Consider the following 16,844-nt stretch of genomic DNA (forward strand, 5'->3'; position numbering starts at 1 on the left):
AGTAACCGCTGCTCAGTCGCGCGCGCTCGTGAGGCCATTTCCGTCTTCAATTCGAGCTTTCGAGCGCCCAACTCCCCATACCGAACAGGGTCTTGTTCAAGCTGAGGTACGCCTTCCTTTGTCAGCGCATCCCTACCTATCGCCTCGAGGCTCGAGGCTCACAGTCTCATTTTTTACACCGCGACGCAGCCAGCTTTCTGTGCCGTGTCATGCCGGCAGACAGTGGTAAATGCCTGTGCGCAAGGCTGTTGCGCGACAATCTCTAGGCTGCTGGCTGTTCGAGGCACGGAATTTTCCAAACCCTCGTCCGCCGTATAGATTCATTCGTCCGCTCCCTCATTACCCTCAATCCGCACAACTCCCGGCCTGACGAGACTCGTAAGGCGAATAGTCCGAGCGGACGCGCGGAAACCCCTCATCCGCAGAAAAAGCGAGCAAAAGACCGTTGATAGCGAGCCATCGGTACTAGCTCAATTGCAAAAGCGGTCCGGCCGCGCAGAAATGTAGGAGGAACGACACGAGGGGAAAGGCGAATTTAACCAAGTACAACAGGATGTAGAGAGTCGTCTCATCTATAGCGTAGTCAGGGCGCAAGCATGTCGTCGACGCAGTCGGTGCCCTCCTCATTGGGCTGATAGCCGTCGACACACGCGTCTGAGAAAAGTTGCGAAGGTCAGCGCGCAAGCTCGTGCAGGCAATGTCTCATGGATCTCTGACGTACGGACACGGCAAGCGCCGCTGCGGCAGCTCGTGGCAAATGCGTTGGGGATCGCCGCGCAGTTGCGGCCGCCAAAGCCGAGGCAACCTCCGCACTGCTGGTCGTCCGTAGCCGTGTGCACGCACTGCAATTTGCACAAACACGATCAGCTGGCGTCCGAGTGGCAATCATAGCTCGTATCTGCTCACCTCGAAGCCGCCCGCGCCAGACGGGCAAGCCTGCGCGCCTTCCGGGCAGCGAGAAGCCGCCGCTTCACGCCTCGACGCCTTGCGTGCCGACTCGATCGAGAGAAGCTTGGCTGTGGTCGGTACGCAGCGGTGCGTTGACAGGTTGCAGCTCAATCCTGTCGGTGAAATGCGTCAGCCTGAGGAGCGGGAGAGGATGCGGTCGGGTGACCCACCATCCGTGCAAGCCTCGGCCGCACCGCATGCGGCGCCGCGCCCGCCGCAGACGCCCATAGGGCTGCAGAACAGGCCGTGGTCGAGGCCAGTCGCCGGGTCGAAGAAGTCGCCACATGTCGCGTACGGGTCGTCAAACGTGCAAGGCGAGCCAAAGTTGGGCGCGTCTTCTTGTGCGCGGGCGTTCGATAGCTCGACGTCGGCATCTGCGTCGTTCCAGCCGTCTGCCATGGGCGCGGGAGCGGTCGAAACAGAAGGGGTTGCCGGGTCGACGATGTGGACGATCATCGAGGGATTGGGGCGCATTGCTTGGGCGTGTTGCGCGGGCGCATTGAGGACGAGTTGACGGGCGTCCTGCGGCTTGGCGAGTGCCAAAGCCGGGGCGAGGAAGGCGAAGACAGTGACGGCGCGCATCGTCGGAGCGAATGGGTTTCGAAAGGAGCGTCGAGGGCGAAGGAGCGTCGAAGGAGCAGGAACGTCGAGGCGGCGTGGACTAGCGCAGAGACACGAGCAACGAGCTGGTGCTGATGAAGAGAAGGAGAGAGAGAGCCCTGTAGAAGCGTCGTCGACAAGCAGAGAGGGTCGATCGTTCATGCCGGAGCGGGATAACGGCAGCCACGCGTCGGGACGCGCAAAGGTGACCTCCGACGCGCCTGTCAACGGATAAGCAGGAGGTGATCATCATGCACGTGTGCACCCGCCCTCTGCTGCAGACGACATTCTGGCGCTGCATCAACGACTGGGCCGTTTGAGCGTCAAGTCCGTCTAGGACCAACACGTGGACGCGAAGAGGACAACACAAACGGAGAGGCTGGGTGGGACAAAACGGGCCGGCTGTGTTTCGTCGAAAGCGTTCCGGAAGCGCTGTGGATCAGCCTGCAAAGCCGACACGCAGATAAGTGCGGAGCGGTAGCGTTGAGGGCGACCTACCACCGTCCCCTCCTCTGGCAATCCTCCGGCAAGCGACCGTGATGACTTCTACACGCGGGTCAGCATTGCGCGGCTGCAAGGCTGCGCAGAGATTACACACACGCGACGAGACGCACGCTGCTCTGTTCCAAGGCATCGGACGCCCGTCAGACCTTCATCAGCTCAACATGAGACTCGTCGTGGAGACGGGCACGGTCATCCTCCAAGGCCCCGATTCGGCCGCAGGCTGTTCGCTCAGAGCTGTCACAGCGAGCTGCGACCCGCGGCCCGACTCTGCCGGCTCCTGTCGTGACCTTGTCCCCGACGACCGCCAGCTCCTCTTGCCCTCGATCGACTCTGCACCGTCTCGCAGAGCGTGCGCAAATGAAGTGTTGCCCCACTCGCCCTGCCGGACGTGAGCCTAGTCCACGCTTATCATCAAAGTTGCAGGAGTGTGCATGCAAAGTCGGCCGCATTCGGCAGGAGCCTGGGAGGCTGGCCTTCTCCGAACCTCGTCTCCGCTGCCGAAGCAGGACTGGAGCGCACTCATTTGGCGGCTCTCCCGAGTTCACTGCTGTGGTCCAGCCACGCAGCTCGGTGGCCATCAGGCTGCCTGCTGCCGCTGCTGCAGCCGCCCACCTCGCTCTCCCTCTCCCCATCGTGCTTGCTTGCTGTCTGGTTCCGGTTCTGGTCGTTTGCTGTCTCTACCCACCCTATACACTCTTTTACCCAAGACAAGCCGCCATGACGACCCGGCCGGCCCGTGTCCTCGCCCTTCACGGCTTCGCACAGAATGCGCGCGTTCTTGGTGAGCCGGCGAACGTTCCGTCGGTCGCAGCGAGCGTGTTGACCGACGAGTCTGTCCGCAGAGGGCAAGATGAAACAGGCGCAGCGGGTGTTTGGCGACAAGGTCGAGCTGGTCTTCGTCAATGCGGTGAGTCTGTCTGCATCTCTTCTTGGACAGCCACCTGACCGTGTGCATTCGCAGCCGAACATCCTTCTCCGCCCTACTTTTGCCGCCGAAGGCAGCGAGAACGAGGTGACGCCGCTCGAGGATGAGCCGCGCAGCTTCTGGCACGCCGTCTCAAACGACGGGTTCAGCGACCCCCGCGAGCTCGACCGCACCCTCGAGTACTTGCGCGATGTGCTCGAGACACAGGGCCCGTTCGACGGCATCTTCGGGTTCTCGCAGGGCGCCGCAACGTCGGCTATCCTGTGCGCCCTCGTCGCCCGCCCGTGGCTTCACCCTGCCTTCTCGGCTCCTTCCGCTGTCCCGGGCGCTGCCTGGCCGCCGACGCCGTTCAAGTTTGCCATCTTCTGCTCCGGCTACCTCCCGCTCGACGCGCGGTGCGAGTCGTTCTTCGAGTACCCAGTCGGCATTCCTGCACTACACGTGATTGGCCGGAGCGACGTCGTTGCACCGAATGGTAAGCTGTGCTTCGTTCTAATGCACGGTGGCTCCCCCGACTGACTCTTTGGTCCGCAGAACGCACTCTCGCCAATGTCCCGCGCTTCTCCAACTCGCGCGTGGAATGGCACGATGGAGGTGTGTGCATCTTTGTATCGAGTGCGAGGCTCTCGCTGACTCGCCCATTGCAGGCCACTACATTCCGCGCAAGCCATACTTTGCGACGATGTTCAAGGACTTCATCCTCCAAAACACCTTCCCTCCGCCCGAACCGGCGCTATTCCCTCTCTTCGGCTCTCCCGCCTTTGCCTCGCCGGCTTTCCAGACACCGGTGGCCCGTGCCGTCGGCAACTCGGGGTTCGAGGCCAGCTGCGCAGTCGACTCGCCGTTGATGGGCGAGGACGTTCTCCTTCGCTCACCAGCGGTGGTCCTCCCGCTCTCTCCCGCGCTGCGGTAGAGAACGCTTGGCCTGTTCGTCTGCCTGCCTGTACCCATCACGTTCGCCCGTTCGCCTTTCCACCCCATGTAGCCCTTGTCCCGCTCATTTGTCGTACCCGTCTCTTCCTGTAGCTTTGACGCTCTGCACTCACACACTCGTTGCTTTTCCTCTGCTGGCCGCTGCCCTTCATGCGCAATGACACCCGTCCGAGCTAGGATGGTCGGCCTTCGGGTGTCAACTCACTTTGTCCCTTCCGACGAGGCGGTGCTGTCTTCCCTCACCCTCTCGCCTCGACCCTCCGAGATGCCTTCTGTGCTATTTGTCTGTCTTGGGTGAGTTGTGCAACGACTTCGTGAAGCTCGACGGCGCTCTCCGCAGCCTCTCGCCTGGTACCCTCCCTTCGCCGATCCCGCATCATCGACGCTTCGGTTTCGTCAACATGGATTCCAGCGGTATCTTGCGCGGGCTTCGCTGACTGCTACGTGCTGTGTCTCCTACCTGGCGCCGCAGCAACATCTGCCGCTCTCCACTTGCCGAAGCCGTCTTTGCCGACTTGGCGAAGAAGCGCGGGCTGGACATTCAAGTCGACTCCGCAGGGTGCGTACTCGCCTCGCACGCTCGCCTATCACTCTGGACCGCCTGGGGCGTCCCGGCCAGCGCGGCAAAGCTGAGCCAGCGCCCTCGGCACGCAGCACGGCGGGATATCACGTCGGAGAAGAGCCGGATGAACGCTCCGTCGAGGTGTGCCGGAAGCACAATGTGCCGATCAATTCGACTTGCCGGCAGCTGGCGGTGCGTCTGGTCATGAGCCGATCCGCTCGCGTTGACGCTGAAGTTGCATGCCTGCGCTCTCCCATGCAGAAGGACGACTTTACCGCGTTCGACTACATCATCGGCATGGTGCGTTTGAACTGTCTCGCTTTTGAGCGTGTGAGCTCGGCGGAACTGCAGCTAACCTCGAGGATCCGCTTCGCAGGACTCGATGGTACGACTCAAATCCTCCGCATATCTCGAGGCTCCTCCGCTGATTTGGCAAAACAGAACATGCGCAATATCGAGAAGGCAAAGCCGAAAAATGCAACAGCTAAGAGTACGGCCTCAGCGAGCTGCTTCCTTTGCGCGACCTGCGCTGACTCCACCTCGTCCCGGCAGTCGCGCTTTTCGGTTCATTTGGTGACGGAAAGGTCATCGACGACCCGTGCGCTCATTTGTGCTCTTCGCGCAGGATACCTTGCTGATGTGGTCTCTCGCAGCTACTACGGCGGGCCGAACGGTTTCGAAAAGGTCTATCAGCAGTGCTTGCGGTATTCGGAAGGCCTTCTGCGGGATATGGGCTTCGGTACTGATGAGGGCGGCAAGCTGTAGACGAAGGGAGACGCTCGAACAGTGCATAGACGGTCTCGCTCTCACGGACGCCGAGAGGGCTGGCAGAAGAGAACAGATTTGCAGGACAGCCTATAATCGAGTCAAGGCATGATCTACGGGAGCGGTGGATAAAACGATCATCTGTATCGTACAACATACATGCCGCCGGTGTTCACGCGAAGTCGTCAAAGTCGAACGAAATCGAATCCTCGCGCTTCGATGTGATGGCGCCCGCGGGAGCACGCTCCTTACCCTTGTTGACAGGCTGCGGCGGCGCAGTGCGGAAGCAGATGGGATGGCTAGGCGTGCGGGTCGACGGCGAAGGGTATACCCCATCGTGCCCGCGATGAGCGTGCGAGGCGGCAGTCATGCTGAGTCCGAGAACGGGCCTGCCAGGCGATGAGACGGGCTTGATGAGCGAGCTGCCAAAGAGGTGGACGACGCGTACAGGCGGAAGGGATGGCGGCGCGAGGGGCCATGTCTCGCCTAGCGCGGCGCGCATACCGCCGGAATCCTTGTGCCGCCTGGAGATGGACGGCGGAAGACGTGAGCTGGCCTCTTTGTACGTATCCGGCGCGGCACGCTTGCCGTCGCCCTTGTCCCGCTTCTTCGCCGGACGGCCTTCAGAAGCGGGCTTGTAGTCGACGACGGAATCGAACGAATGTCTCCGTGCGAGCGTTTTACCACCGCCGCGCAGATGGTCGCGACTATCGCTGCTGCGTCCGCGGCCGTCGCCGCCGTTGCGTGCATCGAGCCGGGTGACCTTTTCCTTCCCGTGCAGCCCGCTGTGACGCAGCTCGTCCGCCAAGCGGCCATCGCCGAGACCCTCGGCAAGCTTTGCCGCCTGTGCCACTGTGAGCGTCTGCGAGCGCGGGAGGAAGCGTGCGGGCGAGGTGTCACGCGACGGGCGCGGCGGCTCCGGCGAGGGAATCGCATGAGAAAGCGGGTGGTGCACGCGTACAGGGACGGGCCGAAAGAGCGGAGGTGGCTGGAGCGGGCGAGGAAGGTCTAGATCGACGGGCCGGGACGAGCGCTTCGGCGAGAGGTGCTGCGGATAGTCGGGCGCAGGCGAGCGCCTCCCAAGCGGGCGCGGCGCAGTTGAGAATGCCGACGAAGAGAAAGCGTTGGGCGTCTTCAGCTCTGTGTACAGAACCTCGGTGTCAGTACGAAGCGCACTACGCGTCCAGAAGGCGGCGTAGCGTACTCGCAGGGTGGACCTTCTCAACCTCCGTCTCGTCGCTGTCGGACGGGTCAAGCCAGCCGTGCGGCATCGGCACGATCTTGACGTTGCGCGGAGCGAGCCTCGTCGACGAGTCCCCAGCACATCGGGAGGAAGCGAACGGCTGCTGTCGCTCGACGTCGCGCCTGTCGCGCCGCTCGTCCCTCTTCGGCCTCGGCGGAGGTGCTGAAGAACGAGGTTCATCGCGGCGGACGCGCTCCTCGTGCTCGACTAACACACCCTTGAGGACGTAGTACGCGGCGGGTTCGTCAGCAAGCGCGAGCTTGAGGTCACGCACGAGACGACCGAGTGGCGAAATCTCGTTGCGCCTGTGCTGCGGCTGAGCCGGCCTGCGCACATGCGGGCGCTCCTCATCCGCAGCGCGTCGGCGTGGCGCCGGTTGCTCGCGCGCGTGTGGCGGCTGGGGCGAAGGGCGGCGATCGGTCCGGCGGTAGTTGTGCTGCTGGCGAAGCGATTCGGCTCGCACGAGTCGCGGCACGGCGCTCGAGACGACGGTCCGACTGTGCACGAATGGCAGGCGCGCGGGCTCGGTATCTGAATCCGAGTCGCTCGTGCACCCATAGTCCTGCGGCAGACGGCGGCGGCGGTCGTCGTCGCGCACTCCGTGCGATGAGCTCGATGGGCGAGCTGGAGAACGCGATGGACGCGCAGGCGAGCGAGAGAGGCGAGTGAACTTAGGCGATGGCAGGTGGGGATCGTACGGCGACGCGGGGCGCTCGGCCTTGGTGGGCAGCGGAGTCCTGAAGTCGCTCGAGACGGCCTCCTGGATCTGCACCGAGACTTGTACGACCTCGGCGTCGCTGCTGAGCTCGGTGATGAACGCGCCACCAGGACGAGGCGGGCTGCGCGGCGCAGAGGGCGCCGGTGCGAAGTCGGACGTAAAGAACGCGTGCGTGCGAGGCGAGACGGCCGAGTTGGGCGCGATGTTGGTCGTCGTGGGCGACGCGAAGAACTGCTTGGTCTCCGGCAGGAACGTCTGGATCTGGATTGTCGGCGCGCTGCGGCTCTGCTCGGCGGTGATAGAGGCGTCCTTGGCCGACTTGACGGAAGGTGTGCTTGGTTGCGAGATCGAAACCTGTTCGTTCTCACCAGCTAGCGTCGGACGAGTCAGCACAAAGGCTGGGCGAGTAGCAGGCGTCGGCGTTGGTGATGTGTCCTCGTCATGCTGTATGGCATGGTACACTGCGTCAGCTAATCGACGGAAGCGAGCGTAACCGGAGCGAGGCTCACCTGAGCCTTCTGCGGTTCGTTCGACGTCTTGGGGTTGTTCGCGACAGGCGAGGGGCTCGCAGCATTGTCGAACGGTGTCGACTCCATGGGCTGATCGCACGAGGACCCAGTCGCCTTCTTCGCGTCCAGCGAGACCTCGTCGTCGTCCGAGACGGGCAGCTTTGACCGGGACCAGGTGGGCGAGACGGGCGTCGCAAGGTCGCCTTCGCCGTCTTCCGTTGCTGTGCCAGTCTCTTCGGCGGTGTCGCCCAGGTGCGCCTCGGTGACCTGCGCCTCGACCAGCGAGGCAGCGAGCGGCGTCGTATCTTCGTTGCCGCTCTCGAGCGCGAGCGTTCCGTCACTCGATACCGCCCGAGCGGGAGACGTCGTTCCGCTCGTACCTCCGTGGTCGGACACGCCGACTTCAGTCGCAGGCCACGACGTGGTTGAGCCGGGAGAAGGGGGTGAGGGCTGCTCGGGCGCGGGCTCGTCCTTCGTGGGTGAACTTGGCGACATCGACGACATCAAGTCTGACGGGAAGTGAGGAGAAGGAGGGAAAGAAGCGAAGGAAGCGCGCAGCAGCGGGGAACGTCGGGCAGACCGGCGAGTCCGAGGACAGGAGACGACACGGTGTGTGCGTTTCGCTTTTGCCGCATCGAGGGTGCACGACCGACTTCACCAGCTGCGCGGGTCGTAAGCAAAGGTCTTGCAACTGGAGATCGTCTCGAAGCCTGGGCAGCGGGGAGGCAGCAAAGCAGCGAAAGCCGGAGTAGGCTGACGACTTGTTGTCGACAACGACAGACGTTGCAGCATTGCGAAGCCCAAGCGGGGCCGATTAGTAAGTCTCTGGCGGAGAAGGCCGGAATTGAGTGCGCCACACTCACGGTAGAAGACAGTCAGGCATGGAGTGTGCCGTCCATGACGGTTACAGCGTGCCCTCGCAGTTTGACCCGCCCATCTTCGCGACGCCAGCAGACCTCAAGCACCCCTTGTCGCGGGCCTCCTTGTCGGGCTTGTAGCGTGTCGGGTAGCGGTCGGGTGGTCCCGCTGGAAGCGGGGAAGAGGCTCGTGAAGCCGGGAGAGTCGGGGGAGAGGTAGTAAGGCGCAAGCATGCAGTGCGCCGAGCCTGTCTGCTTGACGTTACAGACATCGGTCAGCAGTGCCCGCTTTGTCGTCGCAAAGCTGGGAGTCCAAGAAACCTAAGCCGCAAAGGGCGAAGCGGGAGAAGCTGGCAGGAATGTGGGACAAGCGAAAGATCGACGCACGACTGGATCCTCAGGGCAAGCCTCGGCGCCGTCGAATACTCGCGAGTAGATGCTAGACGACTTTGGTTCAAAGGCCTGGGTGAAGATGAAATAGCGCGAAGACGATTTCTGCGCAATGAGAAGCAGGTTGGCAACCGTACACCTGTGTCAATCAGAGCGGGCGCGTACAAGCGAGATTGCATCTACTGTTGCGTTCTGCAGATCGAAATTCCGGTCAAGCTGGACGATGACGCCGAGCTTGCCCAAAACAATGTGCTTGATCGCGTCGCTTGAGCCAGGAATTGCCAGTTCGGCCATTGCCCGGAGGCTCTTCAATTCGTCTTTGTTGGCGGCGTCAAGTACGCCCACATCTGCCGGGAAGTCAAGCTCGATCCGCCCGTCCGCGAGCTTCTCGGCCTCGAGTGTGCCAGACATCGTGTCGAAGCGTAGCCGCGTCGCGCCCGGGTGTTCAGTGGAGAAGAGCGAGTGTGCCGACGCGAGAGTCGCGTGACCGCAGAGAGGAAACTCCTGAACGGGCGTGAACCAGCGCAGCGAGTAGCGCGGAACGCTCCTGTCGCCGTCGTCCTGCGCGGTGAGCGGTACGAGGAAGGCCGTCTCTTGCAGATTGTACTCACGCGCGACGTTGAGCATGAACGTCGCATCTCCTACGCGAGAGTCGTCCGCTTCCAGGTAGACGACGGCAGCTGGATTGCCGGAGAACGCCTCACGCGTGAAAGCGTCAATGAGCTGGTACCGGCAGGGCATCGCACTGCGGGTCAGAGACAGACACTTTAGCACAATGTGCACAGAGCGCCGCCATATTGCAGGAATGCTCACGGTGTCGTGATGAAGCAAAAAGCAGAGCGGAGAGATGGAGAGCGAGGAGACGGCGAGGACGAGGCAAGGCGTGAGCGGTTCGCATGCGACTGCGCAGCTCTTTACGTAGCCGATATCCGCTCCCAGGTGGTGCACTTGCAAGCCAGGCGGAATGTGCCGAGGTGGACCCGTCCACTTTCCTCGCCGCGACTCTTTGCCTTCCGCCCTTCACCTCGCTTTCGCGCTCGCAGCCGCTGATGCCGCGACTGTGCCCCGCCTGATTCGGGTTGGATCGGACCTTTTCGCCACCGATTCTCGCGCTCTCGCCCGTCGTTGCTCGACGCCTGCACGCCGGAAGGTTTTCTTCCGTTCGCAGAGGGACCTCCTGCACCTGGGCCGGTCCGGCGCGTTGACGTGCACTGCTGGCTTCTGGTGAGTCTTTCTTTCTTTGCGCTCCTCTCGATGCGCCTGAGGACGACACTTCAAAACTGCAAATCGACCGGTACACCCTCGACGATCCAACAGAGGACGCGAGCGGCCCGGGTCTCATGAGAATGAAAATATCCAACGCTTAAACTGAAGGCGCAACAAGAGCAATCGCATGCAACGAGCGGACACGAGGTGCTGACACCTTGCTTCGCCTCGTAGCAGACCTTTCGACTCGTCTTTGCTCTACCCTCGCCCCGGAACACCTGCACGACCTCTGCGCCGACCACCGTGATTTGTCCACGGCGTGCCGATTCTTGCTATGCCTCGCGGAGCCTCTGCTTGTGCTCCCGCTCCTTCCTCCCTCCCACCTTCGCATCTCGCCTCGAATGATTCGACAAAACAGATCAGAACCGCTAATCTTGAGACCGTCGCCACTCCTCCCGTTCTGTCGGTCTTTCCCTCGCGGAAAGGCAGGTGGAGCGAGAGGCGGCGGCGGTTCATGAAGCGTATCTTTCGTTTATGACCTGTCGAGATGCGAACGCGTTGGGAGCCATGACTTGCTGAGTCTGCGCAGTACTGTTGATAGATTCCTTCTGTCTGAAATCCTGACGTTTCGAACCGAGATTTGGCGATTCTCACACTGATCCGAAGGGAGAGCAATGGAAGTGAGAACAAGCTATCGTTACAGGCGCGCCGACTCCAGCACTATGCGGCAGGCGTGAGCTCAATGGCGCTGCGCGAGTCGTGTGATGTGGTTCAGCACGAGGGGCGAGCAAGTCGAGAGAACCACGAGCACGCACTTCTTCGTCGCGCCCAGCAGCGCCGTCAGCTGCAGCTTCTCGCTCCCTCCAGTGGACAAGCGGTGCCTGCGCGTCAAAAGAAGGACGATCTTAGTCGGGCCACTCTCGGACGAGTAGAGCGGAACCAGCGATTCGTGAAAGAAAGACGCACTCGACCTGGGCGATCTGGTCGAGGAAGTAGACGCGCGTCGGCGCCGAGAACTCGATCGTCTGCGCAAAGTCGTAGATGCCCTGGATGATGTCCTGCAGCGCGAGACCCTTCTCGGCCTTGAGCGAGGAGATGCCTGTCGGAAGGGAAGAACGGTGCGTGAGCTTGACATGTCTCGAGCACGTCGCGACCAGCACGAGGGTAGAATTCGGACGGCAACTCACGCTGGTACGCCACCTCGAACGACTCGTTCATCATTGAGCGCATGATCTCGTCGATGTCGGCCGGCTCGGGGTTGCCCGTGCAGCGGTACACAGCCGACTCGTCCGTCATCTCGTACGCCGCGTGACATGCCTGTGCGGCAGATGCATCGTCATGTCAGACATCAGCTCAGCATCGTAGCGGTAGCGCTCTCGTCAGGGGTGATGCTACGCACCTGCAGCACATTGAGCGCGCGACGCATGTCTCCGCGTGAGAGCTTGAGCAGCGACTGGCGCCCATCCTCGGTCAAGTTGACGCTGTGCGTGCAGCAAATCAGTGAGCTGAAGGAGCCAAATGGAGCGGGAGACGCAGAAACGAACCCCTCCTTCTCGATGACATGGTTCAAGCGCTTCTCCACCTCTTCCCGGGGCAAAGGTGCGAAGCTGCGCATGGCACGAGACGGCACGTTGGTCAGCAGCGGCTCGCTACAGCGCGATGACGCTCTGTGCAAAATCACGCACCGGAAGCGGGTGCAGCGAGACTGGATGGCGGGGATGATCTTGTTGACGTAGTTGCAAATGATGCAGAACCGCACATTTTTGGTGTACTGCTCAATGACTGCGCGACGGTGCCAAGTAAGGGCATGAAGTGGGCAGGCAAAGTTCCGTCGAACGCACCGCGACGAAGGGCAGACTGCGCCTGCTGGGTCATCATGTCCGCCTCGTCGAGGATGATGAGCTTGAATCCGAGGCTGCGATGCATCCAGAAGGTCAATCGAATGCGTCGGTGTTTACTCGGACGAGAAGAGCATGCGAGCATGACGCACCCAGCCGAGCCCTGCACCCTCGTGCTCGCAAAGCTCTTGATCTGCTCGCGCACGACGTCGATACCGCGGTCGTCGGACGCGTTGAGCTGAACTCCAGGTTGTCAGCGTCGCAGGGAGCGGGAAGAATGCGATAGAACGGACTTCGAGGCAGTTGTTGCGCATGATGCTGCGGTCGCCGTAGATCTTGCGCGCGACGGCGAGGATGGTCGACGTCTTGCCCGTGCCGGGCGGGCCGTAGAAGAGGAGGTGAGGCACGCGGTTCTTGGCGATGAACTGGTCAACTGCGAGAAGGCGCCGGCGTGAGCAGATGGTCCCGCTGGTCGAACGCGCAGACGGACGTACTGGTCGAAATGATGTCCTTGTGCGCAACGACATCGTCGAGCGTCGCTGGACGATACTTCTCGACCCAGGGCAGCGCGTCTGCGTCAGACAAAGGCTGTCAGCGCCGACTGATACGCTGACTGCCGCGCGAGAGCGGCGTACCGGTCCCGATGAGGTTGGCGAGACCGAGCTCTCCGGCCTTGCCCTTGCCCTTGTCGACTTTGTTGGTCACGTCCTCCATGGGAGTGTCTCCGGCGGACATGTCTGGCGCGGCGATCGAGCGGTCTAGAGATTCAAGTCGAGGAGGAGATGGTAGCCAGTCGACCGTGAGCTCCTTTGACAGGTCCTGCGGGCGTCAAGCGCGTGTGAGCAGCTCTAGACACTACTGGACAGACGCAACGCCGCCTAGCTGCGTTGCTGTTGCGGCAGCGGAACGTTGGCCGTGCAGCGAGCGATGAGCCGCACCTGGTCTCTGCGCGCGGTTCGAGCGTGTGTGCGCGTGTCAGAGCGTGGCACAGGTTCTCTCGTGATGCTGCGTAGCTCGCACGGCAGCAGTGTGGCGAGTCGAGTCCGGCCAAGACGCGTCTTGTCCTCCCCGCTTCCTCTTCAAGTGCGAACATCTCGCGCGAACGTCGCCGGGATCTGCTCAGCATGTCGATCGTGTACGCGTGCAACGAAAACGTCGCACACAGCGCTGCCCCGCCCATCCCGCTCGCCGGCGCGTGGGCCCGACGCTTCCCCGCTTCGCCCGACAACCCGCTCATCAACCTCTCTCAGGGCGTCCCAGGCGCGCCCCCGCCGCCAGAGCTCCTCAGCAAGCTGGGAGAAGCAGCGGCAGACCCAAAGACCACAGGCTACGGCGCGCTGCAGGGAGACGATGGCATCCGGTCGGCTCTCGCTCGCGATATCGCGCAGACGTATGGCACGAAGGGCGACGCTCTGCCCGTCGATGTCGAAGACGTCGTTATCACCGCAGGATGCAATCTGGCGAGTCGGCGCTTGCTCATCTGCTCGATCGCGACTTCCCCGCTCATGCTTCCGCGGCACTTGGCAGGCGTTCTACAGCGCGATGCTTGCCCTCGCAGCCCCTGGGGACGAGATCATTCTGCCGACGCCGTGGTACTTCAACCACCAGATGTCTCTCAATCAGCTCGGCCTGTCGCTTGTTCCGCTCCGCTGCGCCCCACCCAGCTTCCTCCCCTCGCCTGCCGAATGCGCACAGCTCGTCACATCTCGCACAAAGGCCATCGTGCTCGTCTCGCCCAACAACCCGACGGGCGCAATCTATCCGCCCGAGCTGCTGCGTCAGTTTGCCGAGCTTGCCCAGGAACGAAAGGTCGCGCTCATCGTCGACGAGACCTACCGCGAATTCGTCACGGGCCGGCCACACGATCTTTTTGCCGAGACCGACTGGCGGAGCTACCTCATTCACTTGTTTTCGTTCTCAAAGTGCGCCCGCTCTGCCTAGACCATATACAGGCAGATCAAATGACCGATCAGCCCTCGAGCAGGAGCTACGCAATCCCCGGCCACCGTCTCGGTGCCCTCGTCGCCTCTCCCGCCTTCCAAAAGCACGTCTACAAACTCCTCGACTGCCTCCAGATCTGCCCCGCACGGCCCGCGCAGCGTACGGTTGAGTGGGCCATCGATGCGACGCGGCCGTGGCGCGAAGGTGTGCGGGAAGAGCTCGCACGGAGGCAGGACGTATTTCGAGAGATGCTCGACGAGGTCGAGGGATGGGAAGTTGAGACGGGCGGGGCGTACTTTGCCTACGTGCGTTGCACATTCTCTTTCTTCACAAGGACCACAACCTGTCGAAGTCGAGCCTGACAAGGTCGTTTACAGGTCAAGCACCCATATCCGGGTGCTTCTTCCGAGTCGGTCGCTTCCCGCCTTGCGGAGCACGTCGGCATTGTGGCTCTTCCCGGCACCTTCTTCAGCCCGCCCTTCGACAATGTCGATGACGACGCCTTTATCCGTTTCTGTGCGTGGTTCTTGCCGCCGGAAGCGGTTGATCGCTCACTCTTATGGTCTGACGGGTCTTCCTGCCCCGCAGCAATTGCCAACGTCTCGGAAGACGTCCTGCGCGGAGTGCCGGAGCGTCTTCGGCGGCTCAATGAGCTGTGGCCCTCGCTCTAGACACAGGCACAGACAGTCGAGTAGACTCGATAATAAAACACGTGTTCTGCGATGCGGCTTGCGAGCAGCAGAGTTCTAGCTTCTATGTGCGAGGATGCAGACCTCAATCTCCGCCTCGCTTCGGTGAATTCAGGTGCCCCTTCAGCGTTCGCCTCAGCGCCTCTGTCCCTCTTGCCCCGTAGCACATACTTCGTCCTCCTCTATCCTATCCGCGTGCACCGGGTCAGCTGTAGCGGCCGCCTGCGACTCGCCAGTCCCGTCTGAAGCGGCCTGCTGAACCGGCGCCAAGACATACGCCTCCTGATCCTCTGCCATTCGGTCCGCTGCTCTGTGTTGCCCGTCAGGCTGTTCCGCCGCATCCCTCGCCCTCAGCGGGCGCGGCGGAAAATGGAGCCTCCGCCTCTCGGACCCCGACCTGGAGTCGGAAGCCTCGACTTCGGCCGCGCGTTGCGCGCGCTCGAGCGCCGCGTACCGCTCGCGCTCTTCTGGCGGGAGGGCGTGCCATGCGGAGGCGATGAGCGCAGCTGCGGGCGAAGGCGAGACGAGGGAGGCGCGCGATGTCAACTCGATTCGAATGTCAAAAACGAGGGGCACTTGGAAACGGTTGGGGGCGAGAGCGTACAGAGCGAGGGCGGGGCGGACCGTGCTGCAGACGGTGCGACGGGTGGTCGTCGTGCGGCTGCGGTGGTCGTCGTCGAGGAGCTTGCCGTCGAGTTGGGTTCGTTGGGTCGCGCCGGTTCGACGGAGTCGACGAGGGGAGCGGCGCGGGGCAAGCTTGCCCCTGCCTGATCAGATGCGAGCACTCGCTCGGGGCGGTCGGCGGGCGTGTTGCCCATGCAGCGCTCTCTGCGAGTGCGCAGCTTTGGTTGGCGAAGGGGAAAAAGCGTGACTGGCCACGGTGGCTCTGTTCGCGGAAGCCGAAGGAAGCAAAGACGTTCCCTACACTCCACGACAAGCTAGCGCCTCGGATCTCGCCGAACAGGCGTCGAAATGAGGGCCTTTTGGTGCGGCTTTTGTTGTGAAATCGATCGGGTCTCAGCCATGAGCCTCGCAATAAAACTCGGTCAAGTCGGAGGGACACCACGGCATGCGACTGCACGTGACAGACAACAAATCACATGGACAAAAGTGAGTACATGAGCGCACCAGATCACGCCTCGTAGCGCGGTGGCGCCTCTCCTCCGCCGACAGCGGGCGGCACTGCGCTAACCACACGTCCGGCGCACTGCTGGTCCAGCACGTGGCGCTCTGCCTCCTCCGCCGCCGCGGCAGTCTGTGCGGCGACTAGGTCATCGGCGGGGAGCTCGCCGCGAGGAGCCGTTTCAGACTCAGGACCAGCGGAGGAAGAGACAGCTGATCTTGCTGTATCCGCTCGCGCTTCGTATACAGCTGTCGTTACGTCGCAGAGGTACTTCGCGTCAGCAGACTGCAGAACAGGGGTACCCAGGAGAGAAATCGCCAGCGCACGAAGAGACTCGACGGGCGTGCCCGTGCGGCCCGACATCTCTGCGCGGGCGCGCATCTCCTCGACAGCCGAGTAGAACTCGTAGCTTCCTCCCTCCTTGAAGTAGAGCCGGACAAGATGAGGGGTCTGGCCGGCGGGCGAGGTCAGCCTCACGGAAAGAGGCCACACGAAATGGCCAGTCTGGCTCACGTGGAGCCCACCGGACCCATTTCCCTCCAGACACAGCGCTTCGCAATAGCTCGCGGTGAACCAGGGCTGGACGAGGCGCCCGTCGACAAAGTAGCGGAGCGGGACCGAGAGCGTCTCGAGCGGTGGTCGGGAAGGAGCGGCGGATGGTGGCACCCCTCCTGGCGCAATGCTCGCCTGGCCGCTCGCGAGGCTGCCCTCTGCAGGTGCTGCGGTCGTCGAGCCTCTCCCTCCCGCGCTACTTCCTGCCCCCTCAGCAGCCCCACCCGACCTCGCGCCGGGAGCGACAAAGACGACACGGCGCTGGCTGACGTGAAGCGTGCCGCCAGTCGCCTTGTACTCGTTGTCCTTGGTAGGGTGCACGCTCGGCGGAGAGCCTGGCGGGTGCGGGAAGAGCGAGACGTTGATCGTCGGGGTCGAGGAGAAGACGAACTTCTCTCCCGGAAGCGGGACGGGGCGGCCTTCGGGAGAAAGCATGGCCCAGTTGAGCGCAGCCATCGTGTCTGCTGACTTCAAGCAAGTCTGGGGATTGGTCAACGCGAGAGAAGCGGAGCGACCTCTTGCTCTGGCTCGTCCTCCGACC

The 16,844-nt window shown here is 62.6% G+C and overlaps 8 protein-coding genes across 8 annotated transcripts; 3 read left to right on the plus strand and 5 right to left on the minus strand.

Moving 5' to 3' along the window:
• Positions 1 to 583: 583 nt before the first annotated feature.
• JCM10292_006115 (uncharacterized protein) lies at positions 584 to 1,530 on the minus strand (the record flags this gene model as incomplete). Its single annotated transcript, XM_076647040.1, has 4 exons — positions 584 to 654; positions 722 to 842; positions 907 to 1,061; positions 1,119 to 1,530. The coding sequence occupies 4 exons, from the start codon at positions 1,528 to 1,530 to the stop codon at positions 584 to 586; spliced, it is 759 nt and encodes a 252-aa protein (XP_076507378.1).
• A 1,239-nt stretch (positions 1,531 to 2,769) lies between these two features.
• Positions 2,770 to 3,890, plus strand: JCM10292_006116 (alpha/beta hydrolase; the record flags this gene model as incomplete). The annotated part of the gene is made up of 5 exons (XM_076647041.1): positions 2,770 to 2,833; positions 2,895 to 2,959; positions 3,014 to 3,452; positions 3,512 to 3,571; positions 3,625 to 3,890. The coding sequence occupies 5 exons, from the start codon at positions 2,770 to 2,772 to the stop codon at positions 3,888 to 3,890; spliced, it is 894 nt and encodes a 297-aa protein (XP_076507379.1).
• A 285-nt stretch (positions 3,891 to 4,175) lies between these two features.
• LTP1 (tyrosine protein phosphatase LTP1) lies at positions 4,176 to 5,237 on the plus strand (the record flags this gene model as incomplete). Its single annotated transcript, XM_076647042.1, has 8 exons — positions 4,176 to 4,204; positions 4,383 to 4,469; positions 4,565 to 4,664; positions 4,734 to 4,772; positions 4,849 to 4,857; positions 4,914 to 4,962; positions 5,025 to 5,070; positions 5,126 to 5,237. The coding sequence occupies 8 exons, from the start codon at positions 4,176 to 4,178 to the stop codon at positions 5,235 to 5,237; spliced, it is 471 nt and encodes a 156-aa protein (XP_076507380.1).
• A 172-nt stretch (positions 5,238 to 5,409) lies between these two features.
• On the minus strand, positions 5,410 to 8,211 carry JCM10292_006118 (uncharacterized protein; the record flags this gene model as incomplete). Its single annotated transcript, XM_076647043.1, has 3 exons — positions 5,410 to 6,377; positions 6,442 to 7,642; positions 7,708 to 8,211. 3 exons carry the CDS (start codon positions 8,209 to 8,211, stop codon positions 5,410 to 5,412), a joined length of 2,673 nt encoding a protein of 890 aa, XP_076507381.1.
• Positions 8,212 to 8,582: 371 nt separating this feature from the next.
• Positions 8,583 to 9,695, minus strand: JCM10292_006119 (PhzF family phenazine biosynthesis protein; the record flags this gene model as incomplete). The annotated part of the gene is made up of 3 exons (XM_076647044.1): positions 8,583 to 8,816; positions 8,952 to 9,059; positions 9,120 to 9,695. The coding sequence occupies 3 exons, from the start codon at positions 9,693 to 9,695 to the stop codon at positions 8,583 to 8,585; spliced, it is 918 nt and encodes a 305-aa protein (XP_076507382.1).
• Positions 9,696 to 10,880: 1,185 nt separating this feature from the next.
• Positions 10,881 to 12,733, minus strand: RFC3 (replication factor C subunit 3; the record flags this gene model as incomplete). Its single annotated transcript, XM_076647045.1, has 12 exons — positions 10,881 to 10,908; positions 10,976 to 11,041; positions 11,127 to 11,259; positions 11,348 to 11,477; positions 11,560 to 11,641; positions 11,705 to 11,767; positions 11,846 to 11,942; positions 12,002 to 12,075; positions 12,151 to 12,236; positions 12,292 to 12,431; positions 12,493 to 12,570; positions 12,634 to 12,733. The coding sequence occupies 12 exons, from the start codon at positions 12,731 to 12,733 to the stop codon at positions 10,881 to 10,883; spliced, it is 1,077 nt and encodes a 358-aa protein (XP_076507383.1).
• Positions 12,734 to 13,122: 389 nt separating this feature from the next.
• Positions 13,123 to 14,610, plus strand: JCM10292_006121 (uncharacterized protein; the record flags this gene model as incomplete). Its single annotated transcript, XM_076647046.1, has 5 exons — positions 13,123 to 13,458; positions 13,526 to 13,920; positions 13,983 to 14,244; positions 14,317 to 14,455; positions 14,528 to 14,610. The coding sequence occupies 5 exons, from the start codon at positions 13,123 to 13,125 to the stop codon at positions 14,608 to 14,610; spliced, it is 1,215 nt and encodes a 404-aa protein (XP_076507384.1).
• A 1,150-nt stretch (positions 14,611 to 15,760) lies between these two features.
• JCM10292_006122 (uncharacterized protein) lies at positions 15,761 to 16,759 on the minus strand (the record flags this gene model as incomplete). Its single annotated transcript, XM_076647047.1, has 3 exons — positions 15,761 to 15,810; positions 16,078 to 16,201; positions 16,265 to 16,759. 3 exons carry the CDS (start codon positions 16,757 to 16,759, stop codon positions 15,761 to 15,763), a joined length of 669 nt encoding a protein of 222 aa, XP_076507385.1.
• Between the last annotated feature and the right edge of the window lie 85 nt (positions 16,760 to 16,844).

This window comes from Rhodotorula paludigena, assembly GCF_050403205.1.
Source record: "Rhodotorula paludigena JCM10292 DNA, Rt_paludigena_JCM10292v1_ctg7, whole genome shotgun sequence".
Taxonomy (NCBI): Eukaryota; Fungi; Basidiomycota; class Microbotryomycetes; order Sporidiobolales; family Sporidiobolaceae; genus Rhodotorula; species Rhodotorula paludigena.